Source organism: Melospiza georgiana, chromosome 18, assembly GCF_028018845.1.
Source record: "Melospiza georgiana isolate bMelGeo1 chromosome 18, bMelGeo1.pri, whole genome shotgun sequence".
NCBI lineage: Eukaryota > Metazoa > Chordata > Aves > Passeriformes > Passerellidae > Melospiza > Melospiza georgiana.
In genome coordinates, this window is record NC_080447.1 from 9,402,337 (window position 1) to 9,419,588 (window position 17,252).

General features: G+C 55.6%; 1 protein-coding gene across 2 annotated transcripts; it reads left to right on the plus strand.

The window, feature by feature from the left end:
• The first annotated feature begins 5,155 nt into the window (after window positions 1-5,155).
• TBX3 (T-box transcription factor 3) lies at window positions 5,156-16,077 on the plus strand. Of its 2 annotated transcripts, none has more exons than XM_058037087.1 (7): window positions 5,156-5,796; window positions 7,563-7,830; window positions 8,992-9,192; window positions 11,293-11,369; window positions 12,676-12,833; window positions 14,130-14,833; window positions 15,611-16,077. In XM_058037087.1, exons 1-7 carry the CDS (start codon window positions 5,402-5,404, stop codon window positions 16,055-16,057), a joined length of 2,250 nt encoding a protein of 749 aa, XP_057893070.1. In that variant the 5' UTR covers window positions 5,156-5,401; the 3' UTR covers window positions 16,058-16,077. The 2 variants fall into 2 exon arrangements, with proteins under 2 accessions (XP_057893070.1, XP_057893071.1); XM_058037088.1 differs by having other exon boundaries at window positions 9,046-9,192.
• Window positions 16,078-17,252: the final 1,175 nt, after the last annotated feature.

Consider the following 17,252-nt stretch of genomic DNA (forward strand, 5'->3'; position numbering starts at 1 on the left):
GATGTGCTCAGGGTGGTGAGCTGTGCTGGGGGACGGCACTGCCTGACCCTGCCACACTCAGTGCTGCACTGCTGCCACCAGGCTGGCCGCGAGCAGCCTTCCCCTGAGGATTGCATCCCAGTGAGGTGCTGGAGGAGAAACCTCTCCAAGCGGTGCTCTCCCTTTTCTTTTCCCCCCGGCATTACAACAAGCAGTGCAGTCTCTGGTTTTCCCCCAACTCTGCAAAGCCCTCACTCACCTCGGCTGTGTTGGGAAGGGGGCCTGATCCCCCTGGTGGGGAATCTTCTGTTCACAGAGAGGGGAATGGCCCCTTTGATTGCAGTGGGACACGATGGGGCTGAGCCTGCTCAGAGAAAGACGTGGGGAATTTAATTTTTGGTATTTTTAATGCCTCACAATGCTTTCTTAGACTCTGGCAGGTTATTTTTTAAAGTTTTTGGGCCAGGCTTTCCATGAAATCCAATTTGCAATTGGAGGAAGTGCTGTGCCAAAGGGCAAGGCAAAGAACTGCTGCAGTGATTCCCCACTCTCCCCACAGCAGTTTGTATAATCCAAGTGTATAGACGAGCTCCCTGAGGGAGCTGCTCCATTACGCTTGTGGCCTGCAGTGCCACTCGGGGATGGATCTGTGTCAGCACGGCCCCATCTCCTGACACCTTTTGTGGGGCTGGGGAAGGGCCTGCCCGGGGCTGGGCACACTTTCCCTCGCAATCAGCGTGTAATCACCACTCCCCAGATGCCCCCCGTGCTCCAGCCAGTATTTACTGCGAACCTGCCAAAGTAAACCAGCCTGCTGCTGCGTTTTATTTGGGATAAACACGGCGTGGCCACGCCGGGGTGTTGCCTCCTGAAGGGCTGGAGACGGAGCAGAGGTTGCATCGCCGTGGGAAAGGGAGGGAGGAGAGGGATAAATCCTGCAGGATGCAGAGCTGCTGGCAGGCACGATGGGTCTGGGCCCCTGGGGATGCTTGGAACAGCAGCAGCGTGATAAGGAAATGCATAGATAGGATGCAAAACCCCACTCAGGCTGTGCACGTTGGCCCTGCTCACCACGCACCGAGGCTTGTTCTTTCCTGCACAGCACCCAGCACACGGAGGGGGTGTCGGGGACACCTGAGGGGCTGCTGTCGGAGCGGGGATTGGCGGTGCGCCCCAGGGCACGAATCCCTCCCGGTGCCACACACCCACAGCATCCCGGCAGAGGCCGTGGAGCACTCGGAGCCCCTCCACGCACGCACACACGCCTCGGAGCTGCTCCCGCAGGCCTGGGAGAGGACGTGTGGGCCCGAAAGCTGGGCTGCCTTTATTTTCCTCTTGCCTCCTTCCTCCAGCTGGCTCTTCAGGCCACCGGGAGAGAGCCAAAGCCTCTCTCCTCCCACACCTCCAACACATACGCACGGGGAACGCTCGCTGCAGCGCCGAGCTCTCGTGCAAACGCTAAAAGTTGCTTAGGAGGGTGAAATCCGAGGAAGCGGAGCTCTCCCAGCCGCTCAGCCACCACAGACCCGGGGTCTGGATTCAGCCGGGGAAAACCCATGGAGGTGCTGGCGATGGAGTGAAGAAGAGCTGGGGAGGGTGGGAGCCGCCCCCCCCCCCCGCCCTGGCCTTTAGCTCTTGTGCTCCGAGATTAGAGAGCCCCGGCCTGGCCGCTCTCCGGGGAGACAGCAGAGACCTTTCATGCCTCTTTGAAGAGCCAAGATAGTGTCGGCCTTGGTGCAAGCCCAGGCTGCAGACAGGCCGGGAGGCGCGGGGGCAGCCGGCTATCTCAGCCTGCTATCACCCTGGCTCCCCCCGCCACCAGCCCCATTCCCACCTCCACCCGCTCCCGCTTCACCGTCAGCCTCCCTGATCTCTTTTTCTTCTTTTTTTTTTTTTTTTTTTTTCCTTACTCCCGTACCATCCCTTCGCTTCGTCATTCATTTCTATGGGTCTCTCCTTATTTATTTACTTCTGCGCTATTTATTTCAGGCAAAGAGGAGGCTAACAAGTAGCTGGAAGCGCTGGCCAATATTTAACTAAGATGGCTGGCCATCAGGTCCCTTTTGTTTGCTTGCAAATTAATCATCCAGCGCGCAGTCGGCGCCAGGGTAGATTTATCACACACAGAAGGGGGAATGAGGCGGCCGAAGGGAGACAAAGACTGTTCGCACCTTCCCGCTTTTGATCTTAGATTAGTGCAGCCTCCCTTCATAATACGAGTCTCCGGGGGGCTTCGTCGGGGAGGTCACTCGGAACTGGCGGAAGTTTGCACGCCATTAGGCCAGACGCTGCAATTGGAAATCATAAGCGGCAAACATTTTATTTTCCTGCGCGGGTGGGTGCGGAGCGCGGCGCAAGGTGCGGGGCGGGCGGCAGCGCTCGGGTTTGTGCTCGGCGGGGCGGGCGCGGGGCCCGGGGCGCGCCGGGGCCGGGGGCGGCAGCGCTTGTCCCGCGGGCACCTCCCGGCCGCCGTGAGACAGCGGCGGCCCGGGTGGGGTCAATTGCAGCAAACTTCTTGAGGCCGCCGGGCGTTTGCTGTGGACGCTGATAAAGGGAAGGTAGAGGCTTTGGGGGTTCCCACCGCGGCAGGACTCGAGAACCGGTTCCGAGCAGAGCTTGGAAAGACTCGCTCTCCTGGTCGATAAGCAGCCGCACAGCGCAGCCGAGCGCTGCGCGGGTAACCAGGCTCCTGGCTTCGTGAAACACATCAGACTTCCCCCCCTCATCCTCTTTGAACGCATTACTCCCGCTTCCTTTCCTCCCTCCTCCTCTTTTCACCCCCACCCCCGACTAAAGGGGAGATATTTTGGTGAATGCAAAGCGATCCTAGACGCTGGTTACTACAGGGACTTCACCAAGCTGGCGCCAAGCGCTCTTAACCATGTGCGTCAAAAATGCAATGTTAGAAGAGCTAATCACTTTAGAGGTTCCGCTCCCATCTGCGCGCAGCCAGCGCCGAGCCCCCGCGCTCCCCCGCTCCGCTCCCGGAGGATTATCCTCCCCTGTTTAAAGCAGGGTGGGGGGCGTCAGGAGATTCCCCCTGCCTCCCCAGGGCAGCCTAGTGATTCCTCCCAGCGCTGGGATACCCTGCCTGACACGCGTGGGCGCTCCGTGCCCTGCATGCCCACGACACGCACGGTGCCAAGCCCCCTCTTGCTGCCCTGCACTGTCACACACCCACACCCAGCAGCACCCACCGCCCCAAAAGGAATATATCTCCCCGGAAACTTCCCAGGAGGATCCTGCCCGGCTCTTCCCTCTCCGTGGGGTGGGATCAGGCCCACGCGTGCCGCCTTCCCCGGGGGGCGGCCGGCTCCTTGCGAGCCCGGGTGAACCCGGAGCTGGGCCCCCCCCGCCCGGCGCTGCCCGGCCCGGGCGCAGGGAAAGCCGCACTTCCCGTCTCCTCCCCGCGCACCTCGTGGAAGAGGAGGGGTGTGGGAGCGTAACCCTGTCGGCGCCGGTGCCAGCCGAGTGGCCTTCATCGGCAACGCCAAAGAAAGAAAGAAAAGGAATAATAAATACATTGAAATCCCATTTTCCAGCGGCCTCCCGCTTCCCTGCGCGCACCCGCCTCGATCGGCAGCCGCCGGGGCCGGAGCTGAGCCGGTGGCGGCCGCCGCAGCCTCCAGCCGCCCACCACAACAATAACAGCGGCGGCCGCTGGAGCCGAGCTCCGAGCGGGGGAAGAGCCGCAGAGCCGCCCCCGAGCCCCGGAGCTCACCCCCAGATTCTGGGGGGAAGGAAAGCGCCCGGCTCCCGGGCCGGAGGTGTCGTTTAAAGAAAGCAACTTTGCCGGGGAGGGGACAAACGGCGCGGGGGCAGCGGCCGGGGGTGACACCGGGAGCGGCGGGGACGGCAGCGAGGAGCGGCGGCCTCCCGAGCTGGCTCCGGGCCGGGGGGCACACGGGGGGACCCCGCCGCGGTACCGGGAAGGGGGAACGCAGCTCCGGACCCCCCCAGCGAGCCCCCCCCGCTGCCGGCGCTCGGAAGCTCCTACCGGGGCAGGGCGGCCGGGCAGCGCCGGGGCTGCCGGGGCGGCGGGAGGCCGGGGCCGGGGCCGAGGCGGCCCCAGCACCCCCCGAGAGGCGGGCGCTGCCGGCCCCTTCCCTCCTCCCTCCCTGCTCCCTCCCCTCTGATCATGTTGACATATTCACACGGCCCGAAGTACTAGTGATGCTTTGCTGCAGCGTTACAGTTTCCGACACCTTCTTTTTATAACTCGGCGCTGTCCCCCTCCACCCGAGCTGTCAGAACCCCGCCTATGGAGCCTCACAATTGGTCCGAAAGCGTCAAAGAGCCAATCAAGGCGGCTCCAGCTCCCCTGTAACCCACAACACATCCCTACGATCGGGTGCACGCAGAGCACAGACTCACAGGGAATTCTCAGAGCCGAGAGGCTCCTTCTCCCTCTCTCTTCTCTCTCTTTCTCTTTTCCTCTCTTTCTCCCTCCCCCTTTTTTCTCTTCCTTTCTCTTTCCCTCTCACTTTCTCTCTCTCTCATGGAGACAACAGTATAATTCTGGCAGATTTTTTTTTAAGGCACAGCGAAAGAGAAAGAGAGGGGGAAAAATAAATTAAAAAAAAAAAAGAAAAAAAGGAGGAGGGTGAAAGAAAGAAGAGATCCTGATGGAAATCAGGACACCCTGACCAGCTCCTGCTTGGGGAGCGAGGAAGGCGAGGCGGAAACGAGATTTCCCTACAAGTTTTTGCTGCTGAAGGTTGCTCAGGAGCCTTCCTCGGCCGGCGAGGGGGGGTGGGTTTGTTTGCTCCTTTCTGCTTTCCCTCCTTCCCCAGCCTCTGCTCTGCAGCCTGACCGTACGGAGGAAAGGTGGAGGGGTGGGGGGGAGGGGGAAGAGAGCCAGCCACCCTAAAAGAAAACCCAGCTTCGAGCCGTCACCCTCCGCCACGGAAGAAGAGAAGAGGGATTGGGACTAAGAGAAAAAAAGAAGAAGAAGGAAAAACAAAAAAGGATTTCGGCTTGTCCAGCTCTTCTGCGGCAACAGGAGCAGACAGCGAACCCGGTGGATTTTTTTTCTTCCCTTCTTCGGCGTTTCATTTCCAGCACAAGGACTTCCACTCAGGAAAAAAAAAAAAACGCAAACAACTAAAAGGCAAAACAAAGCCTCTGAGACCGAACACGAGAAAAAACAAGACTAATAATGAACAATCCTGTTAATCCGCTGTCCCGAGGGCTGGGGATGTGCCCCGGCTCGGGAAGTTGTAGGCTGTAGAAGTTCTGCTGCCTCTCCCTCATGTACTGTGCTGTTTAGAGCTTGTTACCCCCAACCCTTTTTTTTTTTTTTTTTTTTTTTTGGTGCTTTATTGCTATTATTGTTATTATCTTAATTTTTCTTCTTCGTGATGTGCTGTTAGAAACCACTCCAGGACTACTCCAGCAGTAGGAAGACCGAGGAGTGGAGTGGATGAATTTACCGATGAGAGATCCAGTAATCCCTGGGACAAGCATGGCTTATCATCCCTTTTTACCGCACCGGGCACCGGACTTTGCCATGAGCGCCGTGCTGGGACATCAGCCTCCCTTTTTCCCGGCTCTGGCTTTGCCTCCCAACGGGGCAGCCGCCCTGTCCCTTCCCGGGGCTCTGGCTAAACCCATCATGGATCAGTTAGTGGGGGCTGCAGAGACTGGTATTCCCTTTTCTTCCCTGGGTCACCAGGCAGCAGCCCATCTGAGGCCTTTAAAAACTCTGGAGCCAGAAGAAGAGGTAGAAGACGATCCGAAAGTGCATCTGGAAGCTAAAGAGCTTTGGGAGCAATTCCATAAAAGAGGCACAGAGATGGTGATTACCAAATCGGGAAGGTAGGTCTGGCTCGGGGGTTCGTGCCTTTTCCCCCCCTCTGTCCCCCAGCCCTCAGTCTCTGCACCCCGGCAGGGCAGGGCTCTCTCTCGGGCGGTTTCCTCCGTAAATCTCCTTTCACCTGCACTTCTGGGAAGCTTTAGGAGCTGAAGATCCGAGCCCGTCTGGGGCACCAGGCTGCCGGGAACAGCCCAAGCGCGACCCGGCCCTGCTCAGCATGAGCGTGTGCAGGGGGTGAGGGGGTCCCTTCATGGTTCAGCGCCTTAATGCTTGCTGGAGAAGACTGGGAGCAGGAAGAAAATAATTTGGGGTTGGCAAAGGGGATGGCCTGGTTTTCAGCCTCGCTACACGCGGTTTTTCTTCCTTAAGAAAAGGGAATGAAGGAAAAATCCTATGGAGAGGCGTCTGGCTGCTGCTGGGGCAGGAGGGCAGATAGGCTCGGTGTGTCAGGCTGTGCCTCTCTCTGTGCTGGGATCTCGGCTGGGTTTGTGCCGCCTGGTTATGTCTGGAAATGGACAGAAAAGCTGACAAAACTCCCCAGCCGTCCTGCAGCCGCTGCAGGAGTGGCAGGGAAAGGTTTGCAGCTCCGCGCTGCCTGTCCCTATATTTATGTAACCTTCACGTGGGAATGAATGAACACACACGGCGCGTCCACGCTCGGCATTTCTGCTTTTTATAGGTTTACCCGTCTGAAATCTCTCTCTATATTCGCTACTCATTGACATCTGGACTCTTTTACAACTCTGCCTATCGCTGTGATGATACGTAGGGTGAAAACCTCCGTTGCACCCGGGTGTTTTTCTAAGGGGCTCTCTGAGAAACCTCCCAAACTCCCCACATCTGATTTGCCAGGAGAATTACTCGAGGAAGCCACTCCTGAAAAGTCTTCTTAGATGGCCTTCAGCTGCCTTACTGGAGCTTCGCCTATTTGCAAAGCACCAGTTGCAGGCTACAGGCTCAGGGGAAAAAAAAATAAATAGAAGCCCTAAAAGCAGCAAGGAGAAAAAAAAATTCTCGCCCGTTTTACAGCTTTCCCGAAGTTTTTGCTGTTAATTGTGGTCAAAAGTTTTTGCGTGAAAGCCTCGGCCAGTATTAAGAGCTCTTACATGTTGCAAAGTCATGTGTTTCCTTTTAAGTTGAGATTTGCTGAATGCCAACCGCTCGATATAATAAACAGCAAATTTGTGGTATCCTGTTGCAGTTTGGAGCCGGAGCTGGGAGCGGGGATCGCAGGGAACCCTGGGCACAGGGGGGGATCCCCGGACAGCCACGCTGCCCTCGCTGGGGGTTTTTATTCTCGTCTGCCAAGTGTAAAACTCCGCACTTTATCGGGAGCCCGGGTTGTAATAGTTCAGACGATTTCTTTTATCGGGGTGCGATCAGCTCCCATTTCTTTGTTTAGCAGGCAAAAAGGAAACTAATGAGAGATCAGAGAGCCCCAAATGGGCCTTTGCTGTTTAGGAATGGCAGAGAGAGAGGTAGGCGCCTGCTGATTTCCAGGGAATGCGTACCTTTCCCATCCAGGGACCATTTTCTCCTGCAACTTTTAAGCATTCGAGAAACCTTTTCGCTGGGGGCGGTGGGGGGGAGGAGAGGAAACCTTTTTGCTGGACACAGACTTACTCCGCTGCTTTTGAGAGCCGAAAAAGTTGCTTTGTAGACACGCTACCAAAATTCAGAAGCTTATTTAAACGTTGTAATTAATTTCATTTTATTTTTCTCTTGTCTTTTCTTCCCCCCACTTCCTCCCTCCCCCCTCTGCCCATAGGAGAATGTTTCCTCCATTTAAAGTGAGATGCACTGGACTGGATAAAAAGGCCAAGTACATTTTATTGATGGATATTGTGGCGGCTGATGATTGTAGGTACAAATTCCATAATTCCCGGTGGATGGTAGCCGGCAAGGCTGACCCTGAAATGCCAAAGAGAATGTACATCCACCCGGACAGCCCGGCCACCGGCGAACAATGGATGTCCAAAGTCGTCACCTTTCACAAGCTGAAGCTCACTAACAACATCTCTGACAAGCACGGATTTGTGAGTGCCTTTTACACCTTCCTTTGCCCCCCTTTTCCCCTCCCTCGCCCCCGGCCCGAGCGGGGGGTCCCGGGGGGAGTGCCTGGATCTCGGCGCCTGCTCGGCCGGGCAGGTCCCGCTGGCAGCTCCGGCAGGCGCCGAAATGAGGGGAAAACGGGGCAGAAACACCTCCCCACGCACCCGAGGACGGGCATCCAACAGTCCTTGATTTTTCCTCCCGCTGGGGTCAGGATTAAAGCCCGGAGTTTACTCTGTAACCTCCCCGTGCCATGCCGCGTTAACTTTAGGGATGCATTTCCAGCGCAGCGCAACTCGATATTTCTCAGAGCTGCGGTGACTTTATATATCTATATATATTTTTAATAAAGTCGATCACACTTTCTAAGCATAGGAGAACGATATGCATATGTGTATAAAGGGCTTAAAGGCCTAAGTACGCAAACGTTTAAATCTATATTAATCTGGATAATGTAAAGCAAGCCGGAGTGAAAATAAACAGGGACCAAAAGCAGAGGTCAAGTTGCCCATTCATGTCTATCCACTCCTTTACATTTACCGGGTGTGCAGAGATAAAAACTTACCCTGAGAGTGAAATCAAACAAACCTGCTGATAAGTGCTCTGTCGGTGCTGGCCATTTCTTTCTATTCCTGGGAACGCCTCGGCCTCGGAGCCGGGGCTTGCTGCTGGTGGCCGCGGCCAGGGGATCTCTAATGTGCCGAAGATTGCATTTGCTGCCGTGATTTGATTAGACGATACATTTTTGCCGTTCGCAGAAGGCCTTAAGTGAATTGGGGCACGCAATTAGACCGAGCCGAGGCTCTCGTGGTGGTGTTGCAACTGGAGCTGCTGCTTCACTTGATTTTATTTTATTTTATTTTTTTATACTTTGAAATCAAAAGGCATTGCAGCCGGAGCCCAAACAGCTTGTCCCCCTCTCCCAGCAGGGCTCTGAGGGGATTGCCCCCTCTCTCCTCTCCTTCGAGAGGTCCAGCGAGAGCCTTACCCCGGCGAGCTGGAGCTGTCAGTACTTTTAGTTGGATGCTGCGAGGCGTGTGCGTGTGTTTGGAGTGTGCTTGGCGGGGAGGAGGAGTGAGGGGAGGAAGGAGAGGGAAATTAGGAGGAGAAAGTGCCGATGGCCGGGGGAAATGCTGCTCCTGCTGACCGTCTTCTTTCCCCCTCCTGCCCTCTCTGCTGCCGGCCGCTGCTCCCCCCAGACCATTTTAAACTCCATGCACAAGTACCAGCCCCGGTTCCACATCGTCCGAGCAAACGATATCCTCAAGCTTCCTTACAGCACGTTCAGGACCTACGTTTTCCCGGAGACTGAATTCATCGCAGTGACCGCATACCAGAATGATAAGGTAAGGAGATTAAGAGAGGATTTGTTTTACGTGTTTTGGCTTTTAAGAGAACTTTTACTCTGCATTGTTCCCTTAAAACTCACGAAGCCCATCCCGCTCTTCTCTCTCTCTCCCCCCTCCATCTTTTCCCCCAAAACCTCCTTGATCCAACTTCGGGGAAGGCGCTGGGGGAGGGGGTCGAGCGCTCTCCTAATGCCGACCTCGGGGAAGGCAATTAAAAGGAGGGAGGACTTGGGGTGAGGGGGAGAATGTTTAGGGGTTTTCTACCTTTTTTCCCCTCCCCAGTATGAGGAAAGGGATGGGGTGGGGTTTGCTGCTCTTAGTGTGGATTTAATCTAAGATGCATCAGGGAAAAAAAATATTAATAAAAAAGACTGGGCTCCGTGTGTCGAAAGACAGAGCGAGGAGAGCAGCGGGGCTAAGATTTTGTAATTCTTCCTGGCCTTTGTGCTGTTTTAGCTCCTTTAACAGCAATTGGCAATAAGGCTGGAGCGCACGTCTGGTTCCTATTATTATTATATTATAATATTTTTTTTTGCATCCTGCAGGGTTTTATTATTTTTTGTGGTGCAGAAATATGCTCTGGTCAGAGAGGGGTATCTCGCTTGAATTTAGCTGGAAGGGCTGAAAAAGCCCGTGTGAGAAAGTTCTGCAGCACTGCAAACGCTGCCTTTCCATTGCTGCTGGTTTGTTGTCACTTGCGATGAAGGTGGTATATTCGGGAGAGTGGCAAACGGCGAATTTACGATTATTAAGTCAAGTGGAAGGAAGGGAAGGAGCCAAAAAAGGGGCTTTGATTTTTTTTGTTGTCTGTGAATTACAACTTTGCGTTCGCCAGCGTTGAGCGCAGAGGCTCTGGATGCGCAGCGCCGCTCGCTGCAACTCCCCTGTGCCCCTCTCTGCCCCTCTCATCCTTCACCGTAAAAAAATCGGGGGTGAAAAGGGGAGGTCTGTGCCCTTCTGCCCTCGGTGTCCAAAAAACCGCTTCCCCCTCGGGGCTCGGGCTATTTTCCTCTCTCTCTGCAGCCAGGCACTTGCAAGGAAACTGAAAGAAAATGGGTGTACAGAGAGTAGACTTTGCTTTGGGACTTATCAGCAGGGCTGGCCGGCCCGCTCTATCAGCTGGGGGCGGCTGCGTTGAAGGACAGAAATGAGCATATTTGTGTGATTGCCATGAAATCGGCTGGGAAGCGGCGTGCGGAAGCGGCGGGGAGCCCTCGGCTCGGCGCGGGGGGAGCAGAAGGCAGGGCCGGGAGCACCTGGATTAAAAGTCCCGCTGGTTTTAGCGCTGGGCTTTTCCTGCTCCTCCTGCTCCCGTGTGTGCGGTGCGGCGGGGGGTGCCTCGGGAGCCAGGCTGCTCCTGCCCGCACTCGGGGGTTCCTTTTCGGGGTCATCCTCTGCTCCTGAATTGGGGGCTCGCTGTGCTCGCAGCCCGGCCCGAGATGGGGACGGAGCTGCGGGGAGGCGGCGTTCCCGTGGCCACTGCTCGCATCCTGTTCTCATTCCGGCCGGTCTCTGAGTTCGGCTCCATGCATCGCAGGCATTGCGGGATGTCCCGCACCCCCCATCCCTCCCAACAGCCATTCCTGAACCCCGAGGAAACCCAAAGCATAAAACTTCCACACACACAACCCCCTAAAAAATATGAGCTGGCTCCTGGCACCCCTGGCGCCCCAACACACAGGGAGCATAATGCGATTATATAAAGTATTTTATTATAGCGAGGGGGTGGGTATGATTCCTTTGCGGTTTAATTATGGTATTTAAAGAGTTTTAAGCACAGGCATAACTTGCATGGATCTCATTGCACGGCTCAATTAATTCCGATGTGGTGGCAGCAACACGGGGCTCTTTCATTGCCACCACGGTCCGGGTCACCGGCCAGCCCGGCGGGGGATTGGGGGTGAGCTGCCTCCAAACAGCTTGGAAAACACAAGGATTCACCCCAAATCCAGGGACCTTTGCCCCCTGCCCTGTCCTACTCCTGCCAGCACTAGGGGAACTGGGAAGAGTGGGGTTTGCTGCTGTTTTATAATACAAAAATCTCCTCATTCTACCCCAACCCCCTGGTAATTTTTTTTTTCTCTCTCTATCCTATAGATCACACAATTAAAAATTGACAACAACCCCTTTGCCAAAGGTTTTCGGGACACCGGGAATGGAAGGAGGGAAAAGAGGTGAGTCTGGCTCCATTCTTTACAGGCGCCTCGTTTGGTTTGCATGTGTTAAGCTCAGAACACGAGCAGAGGTCAGAATCACCTTGCCTTGCCTCCAAACCACACTTTCCCCCGCCAAAATCCATAAGGATCTTGGCGTTAATAGCGTCAAACGGATTGCATGGGAATTCTTTCCTGCTTTCCACGTTTAGTTTTCACGTCACAGGGGATGGCTGGCCAAAGGGAGTGCAGTACATTGAGCAAATATTGCTTGAAAAAAGCTTCCCCTTACAAATTAGAGAGGGAATATTACAGTGTAGTTTGGATCTGGGACTGGAGAAGAGGGACAAGTGAGGGCTGAGCACTGCTTGAATCTCCTCTGGCGTTTTTCTGGGGGTTGCCTGGAAAAGAGTAAAATGGAGGAGAAACACAGAAATAAACACAGAAATGGAAGAGCAACACAGAAATAGAGGAGAAACACAGAAATAAACTGTTTGGACAGAGGTATCTCATGAATATGGAAGTAATTAATGATAGAAGATCCTTTATTTTTTCCAAAAGCAGCAGGACAGAGTTTGTGCCCCAGGTAGGCAGACAGAACTCTTTATAATAGGACTCAAGACTTTTATTTTTAATATAAGAAGAAAATACATGGAGAAAAAAGGGACTTTTTTTCCTTTAATGGGGGATATATCTGTTTTGTTGTATTACAGGAGACAGGATATTTTAGCCATTTGCACAGGGGGTTAGATAATGAATAAATAGATCTGTTTCACTTTTTTCAAACAAACAACAAAATAAAAAGGTGAGGGGAACGTGGTGTAAACCAAGAAGCCTCTCTCCCTGCCCAGCACACACGCAAACATGCACACGCCAGCTCCTCTTGTCCATCAGTGTGAAAATAAAGCCAGCGCTGGAGCCACAGGACGGAAATGATTTCTAATTTCTCTAAATATAAATAGATTTTTTACTCCGGGTTAATTGTTGGTGAAAAGATTACATAAAGTGCCTAACAAAATAACCACTTCCTAGCAATCTTAGCAACCATTAAGATGGCTCATATCTCTGGAACATCCTTGCCTTTTAAAAGCTAATCTCCAGGGAATGCTTCCCTCTCCCCTCCGCCCCTTGTCTTTAATATCAGCCCTCGCTGAGGAGCTGCTCACGCTTCCAAGAAATCTCCTCTCATTAGCAGCCAAGCGCTGCCTGCCAGAAACGCGCTCTGCTCCTGCGGGGACCGTGGCTCTGATTCCCCGCGCCCCGATGGGAGCTGGGGGGGTCCCGGGGGGCGCTGGGGACCCTCTCGCAGCGGGTTCTGTGCCCGCAGGAAGCAGCTGACCCTGCAGTCCATGCGCGTGTACGATGAGAGGCAGAAGAAGGAGAATCCCACCTCGGACGAGTCGTCCAATGAGCAGACGGCCTTCAAGTGCTTTGCCCAGTCCTCCTGTCCTGCCGTGCCTGCCGTGGGCACCTCCAGCCTCAAAGGTGAGAGCTGTGGCCCCTGGTCTCCTGTGGGAGAGCCTGGGTGCCCGCTCTGTGGTGGCAAATCCTGGCCTGTGTCACTGCCCTCTGGCTCTGGCCTGTTTTCCTTCCTCCCTTCTTTCCTTCCTTACCTCTTCCCTTCTTTTCTCATGCTTTGTCTCTTTGCTCTCTTCTTTCTATTCTTCCTCTCTAGTTTTTCTGCCCTCTCTTTCCTTCTTGCCCTCACTCTTCTTTCTTTTTGTCTTTCCCTCTCCTCCCTTCTCCCCCTCACTCTCCTCTCTCTGCCTTCCTCACCCTTCCTCTCCCTCTCCCCCCCCGGCCTCCCTCTCCCCTTGCTGCACATTCATCCCTCCCCTCCTTGGTTCAGAAAGGAGCCAGCTCCGAGTCAAGGGAGCAAAGACAGACCACGGGGCAAAAGTTCAGAACTGGAGTCACTCCATTAATATCCCTCACTGAATCTGTTACTAGAGGAAGGATCTTTCCCCTGGATACAGTCGCCAACTTTGTTATAGAAAAGTCACTCTGGGTTTCTCCGTGCGGGGCTGGGAGCTGTCTGCAGCTCTCTGTATGTATTAATCCATCCCGGGCCGGGGGGGGCCGGGGGAGGAGGAAACAACCTCCTTTTTGTAGTTGCTTTCCTCGTTTCTTTCAAGGCCTGCCGAGCTGAGGGGAGGGGAGCTGGGAGGGGACCCGAAAAGCAAAGCAGAGCTTCGCACCTGGGGCGCTGAAATTAGGAGATGAAGTGCAGAGGAATCCAGCGAAGCCGTGCATGTGTTTGGGGAGAAGGGGGGCCCAGGCCGTGATGAAGACGGCTGTGAATGTCTCTGTGAGCCTTTGCAAAGTTTGCCCGTTGAAAGGGATGAAAACTTTGGGAAACTTCATAGGAGACCCACCCCCAAGGCCCTCCAGCCCTGTCCCGAGTTGCTGCTGTCCCGTTCCTCCTCTGGCCCCGCTGCAGCCGGGGAGGGAAGGGGGGTCCCTGGGGGCTCGGCAGCCCCGGGGAGCCCCGGGGAGCAGAGCTGCTGGCCCCGGGCCCGCCCGGCTGGGGGGTCGCTGCTCTGGGCCGCTGCTTTGTTTCGCAGCCAAATTTGCTGCGTTGTGTAAAACTCGGGATGGCTTGGACGGGGCGGGCGGTGGGAGCCGGGGGCTGTATTTATTTATATAATAATAAAGAAAGGGAAGGATTTCCACACAAACCTCTGGCCGGCCAGGAAGCGTCTCTGCCCCCTCTCCCAGCCCGGTGGGGATTTCGGGATGTGCAGTGCCGGATCCCAGCCCCGGGCCCCCTTTGTCTTGCAGATCTCTGCCCCAGCGAGGGAGACAGCGATGCGGACAGCAAAGACGATCCCTTGCTAGAAGGAAACGAGTCGGGCAAAATCAGCACGACCACCGCCGCCACCCCAGCGCCGGCCAGCTCCGCTGCCACCGCAGGGGACGACCCCCGGGACAAGGGGGGCAGCCCCTCCAAAGGGCACTTCTTCCCCGGGGACTCGGCAGGGAGTCGGAGCCGAGAGAGGACTGAGAAAGCCCCTCCGGACTCCCGGCACAGCCCGGCTACCATCTCTTCCAGCACCCGGGGGGGAAGCCTGAGCGGCGAGGAACTGAAAAGCCCCCTCAGGGATGGCCCCAAAGTAGATGAGAACCGACTGCTGGGGAAAGAGCCCTTCACCCCCCTGACGGTCCAAACCGACAGCACGGCCCACCTGAGCCAGGGACACTTGCAGAACCTCGGCTTTCCCCCTGCCCTGGCCGGCCAGCAGTTCTTCAACCCGCTGGGGAACGGGCACCCGCTGCTGCTGCACCCCGGGCAGTTCGCCATGGGGGGAGCCTTCTCGGGCATGGCCGCGGGCATGGGGCCCCTCCTCGCCACCGTCTCGGGGGCGTCCGCCGGGGTCTCGGGACTGGACAACACGGTCATGGCCACGGCGGCGGCCCAGGGACTCTCGGGAGCATCGGCGGCTGCTTTGCCTTTCCATCTGCAGCAGCACGTCCTGGCTTCGCAGGTACCGCGTTCCCCCCCGCGCCGCCCCTGCGGGCCGAGGGCTCCGAGCCTGGGGACGGGGAGGGGGCAGCGGGAACCTCCTTTAAATTCCCCTGTGCGGCCCCCCCAGTGCCCCTCTCGGGGGCCGGTCACAGGGCTAGGCAGCAGGTCGGAGGAGGGAAAGCTGTGGGCGGGGAGGGTGGCCCAGCGTGATCCCTGAGCTCTCCCACCCTCCCCGCTGTCCTGCAGAGCCCGGGGCGCGTCCGGCCTGGGAGCGGAGCCGCAGTCGGGGGGATGTGCTGGGGCTGCCCTGCGGAGCGGAGCCGCTGTCGGGGGGATGTGCTGGGGCTGCCCTGCGGAGCGGAGCCGCAGTCGGGGGGATGTGCTGGGGCTGCCCTGCGGAGCGGAGCCGCAGTCGGGGGGATGTGCTGGGGCTGCCCTGCGGAGCGGAGCCGCAGGCGGGGGGATGTGCTGGGGCTGCCCCGCGGAGCGGAGCCGCAGTCGGGGGGATGTGCTGGGGCTGCCCCGCGGAGCGGGAGGGGGCTGGACCGGCGGGTAAAGGGGGCGAGAGAATCGCCCGGTGGGGGGAGAGTGCGGGAGACACCCCACGGCCATTTGGCCTCCGATGGGAGCGGGGCCGTGCAGGGCAGGGCCCGGGCAGGGTGTGCCCCATCGCCCCCGCGTTTCTGGCCCGGACAGCGGGAGGGCAGCTCTCATCCCTCGGGCAGCTGCGTGCGCGGGGAGCACCTGGTGCCGTGCGGGCCGGTAACCCTTTCCTCTCTCTCCTCCCCTCCCGCAGGGCCTGGCCATGTCTCCCTTCGGCAGCCTGTTCCCCTACCCCTACACCTACATGGCAGCGGCGGCCGCCGCCTCCAGCGCCGCCTCCAGCTCGGTGCACCGGCACCCGTTCCTGAGCGCCGTGCGGCCGCGGCTCCGCTACAGCCCGTACCCGCTGCCCGTGCCGCTGTCGGACGGCAGCAGCCTCCTCACCACCGCCCTGCCCGGCCTGGCCGCCGGCTCCGCGGAGCCCAAGGCGGGCGGGCTGAGCGCCAGCCCCGGCTCCGTGCCCCTGGACTCCGCCTCGGACCTCACCAGCCGCTCCTCCACGCTCTCGTCCGGCTCCGTGTCGCTGTCCCCCAAGCTGGGCGCGGACAAGGAGGCGGCCACCAGCGAACTGCAGAACATCCAGCGCCTGGTCAGCGGGCTCGACCCCAAGCAGGACAGATCCCGCAGCGGCTCCCCGTAACCCCCGGCTCCGGGAGCGCATTTCAAATCCGTCTCGCAGTGCACTTTGTTTGAAAGAAACCACATCCTCCACCCCGCGAGTGTTTGTTTTTTACCCCCTTCTTTATTTTTTTTTTTTCCTCCCTACTTCTAATTTTTTTTTTAATATAAAATCCCGCGGCGTTTATCTGGTGGAGCAGGGAAAAAAGGGTCGGGGATGAGGGAGCGCTGGGTCGGAGGCTCCTCACAGGGATAGAGGCACCGGTGGGGTTTGTGGCATCCTCCTTTAATTTTCTTTTTTACCAGTGTAAAAAAAAAAATAAATAAAACTCAAAACCAAAAGACACCGGGAAAAAAAAAAAAAAAGAAAAAAAAGAGAAAAAAAAACTAAAAGAAAAAATAAAACAAAAAAAAATTATCAAACAAACTTATAAATAAAAATTAAGTAAGAAAAGTGATTTTTTTTCTCTCCTAAAGAAAAGCTTGTAAGTAACTCACGTATTGGTTTTTCAACAGTTGTTTCCTGGGCGGGTTGTTAACCACAACCCCCTTAGTCGATATTAAGGGAAGCTGTGTGTTTAAAATATTATTGTGATGTCTGAGAGCCAGTTGGTGGCTTTTTTTTTTTTTTTTGCATGTTCCAGAGTAGTCTGCTTTTTTTTTTTTTTGAGGGGGGGTGGTGGTATTTTTTATTTCAGTGGGGTTTTGTTGTTTATTTTTAATGCTCGTTTCAAATCCCAGGGAAAAAATTATTATTAATAATAATGAAAACAAAAATAAGACCTTTGTCCCTCTACCTTAAACATCCTCCCTTGTAGCAACAAAAATAAGACGTGTAGTTGGAAAGAAAAAAAAAGTGAATTTATTTTATCTATAAACCTCTGTAGCTCGACTGTAGATTTATCACAGCTTTCCCTCTTTAATTGTATATGCAATAACAAGGTTTAACATACTGAGAAGAAGAAAAGAGTGGACACTATTATTAAAACAAAGTATTTATGTAATTATTTGATAACTCTTGTAAATACGTGGAATATGAATACTCGAAATTAAACTTTAATTTATTGACATTGTACATATCTCTGTAAATACGACTGCAGCGGTCTTCTTTTGTTTCCTTCTGTTTTTATTTTTAGTCGTTTTCATTTCAAGTTGGTAATTCCTTTAAACATAGATCCCGACCCAGAGGAGAAATTCCCCCGTTTGTGAGGGCTCAG

Coding starts and splice junctions, on each gene's coding strand:
- TBX3 (XM_058037087.1), top strand. CDS start 5,402: ATGAATTTACCGATGAGAGATCCAGTAATCCCTGGGACAAGCATGGCT. Junction 9,193..11,292: donor CCGCATACCAGAATGATAAG/GTAAGGAGATTA, acceptor TCTATCCTATAG/ATCACACAATTAAAAATTGA. Junction 11,370..12,675: donor AATGGAAGGAGGGAAAAGAG/GTGAGTCTGGCT, acceptor CTGTGCCCGCAG/GAAGCAGCTGACCCTGCAGT.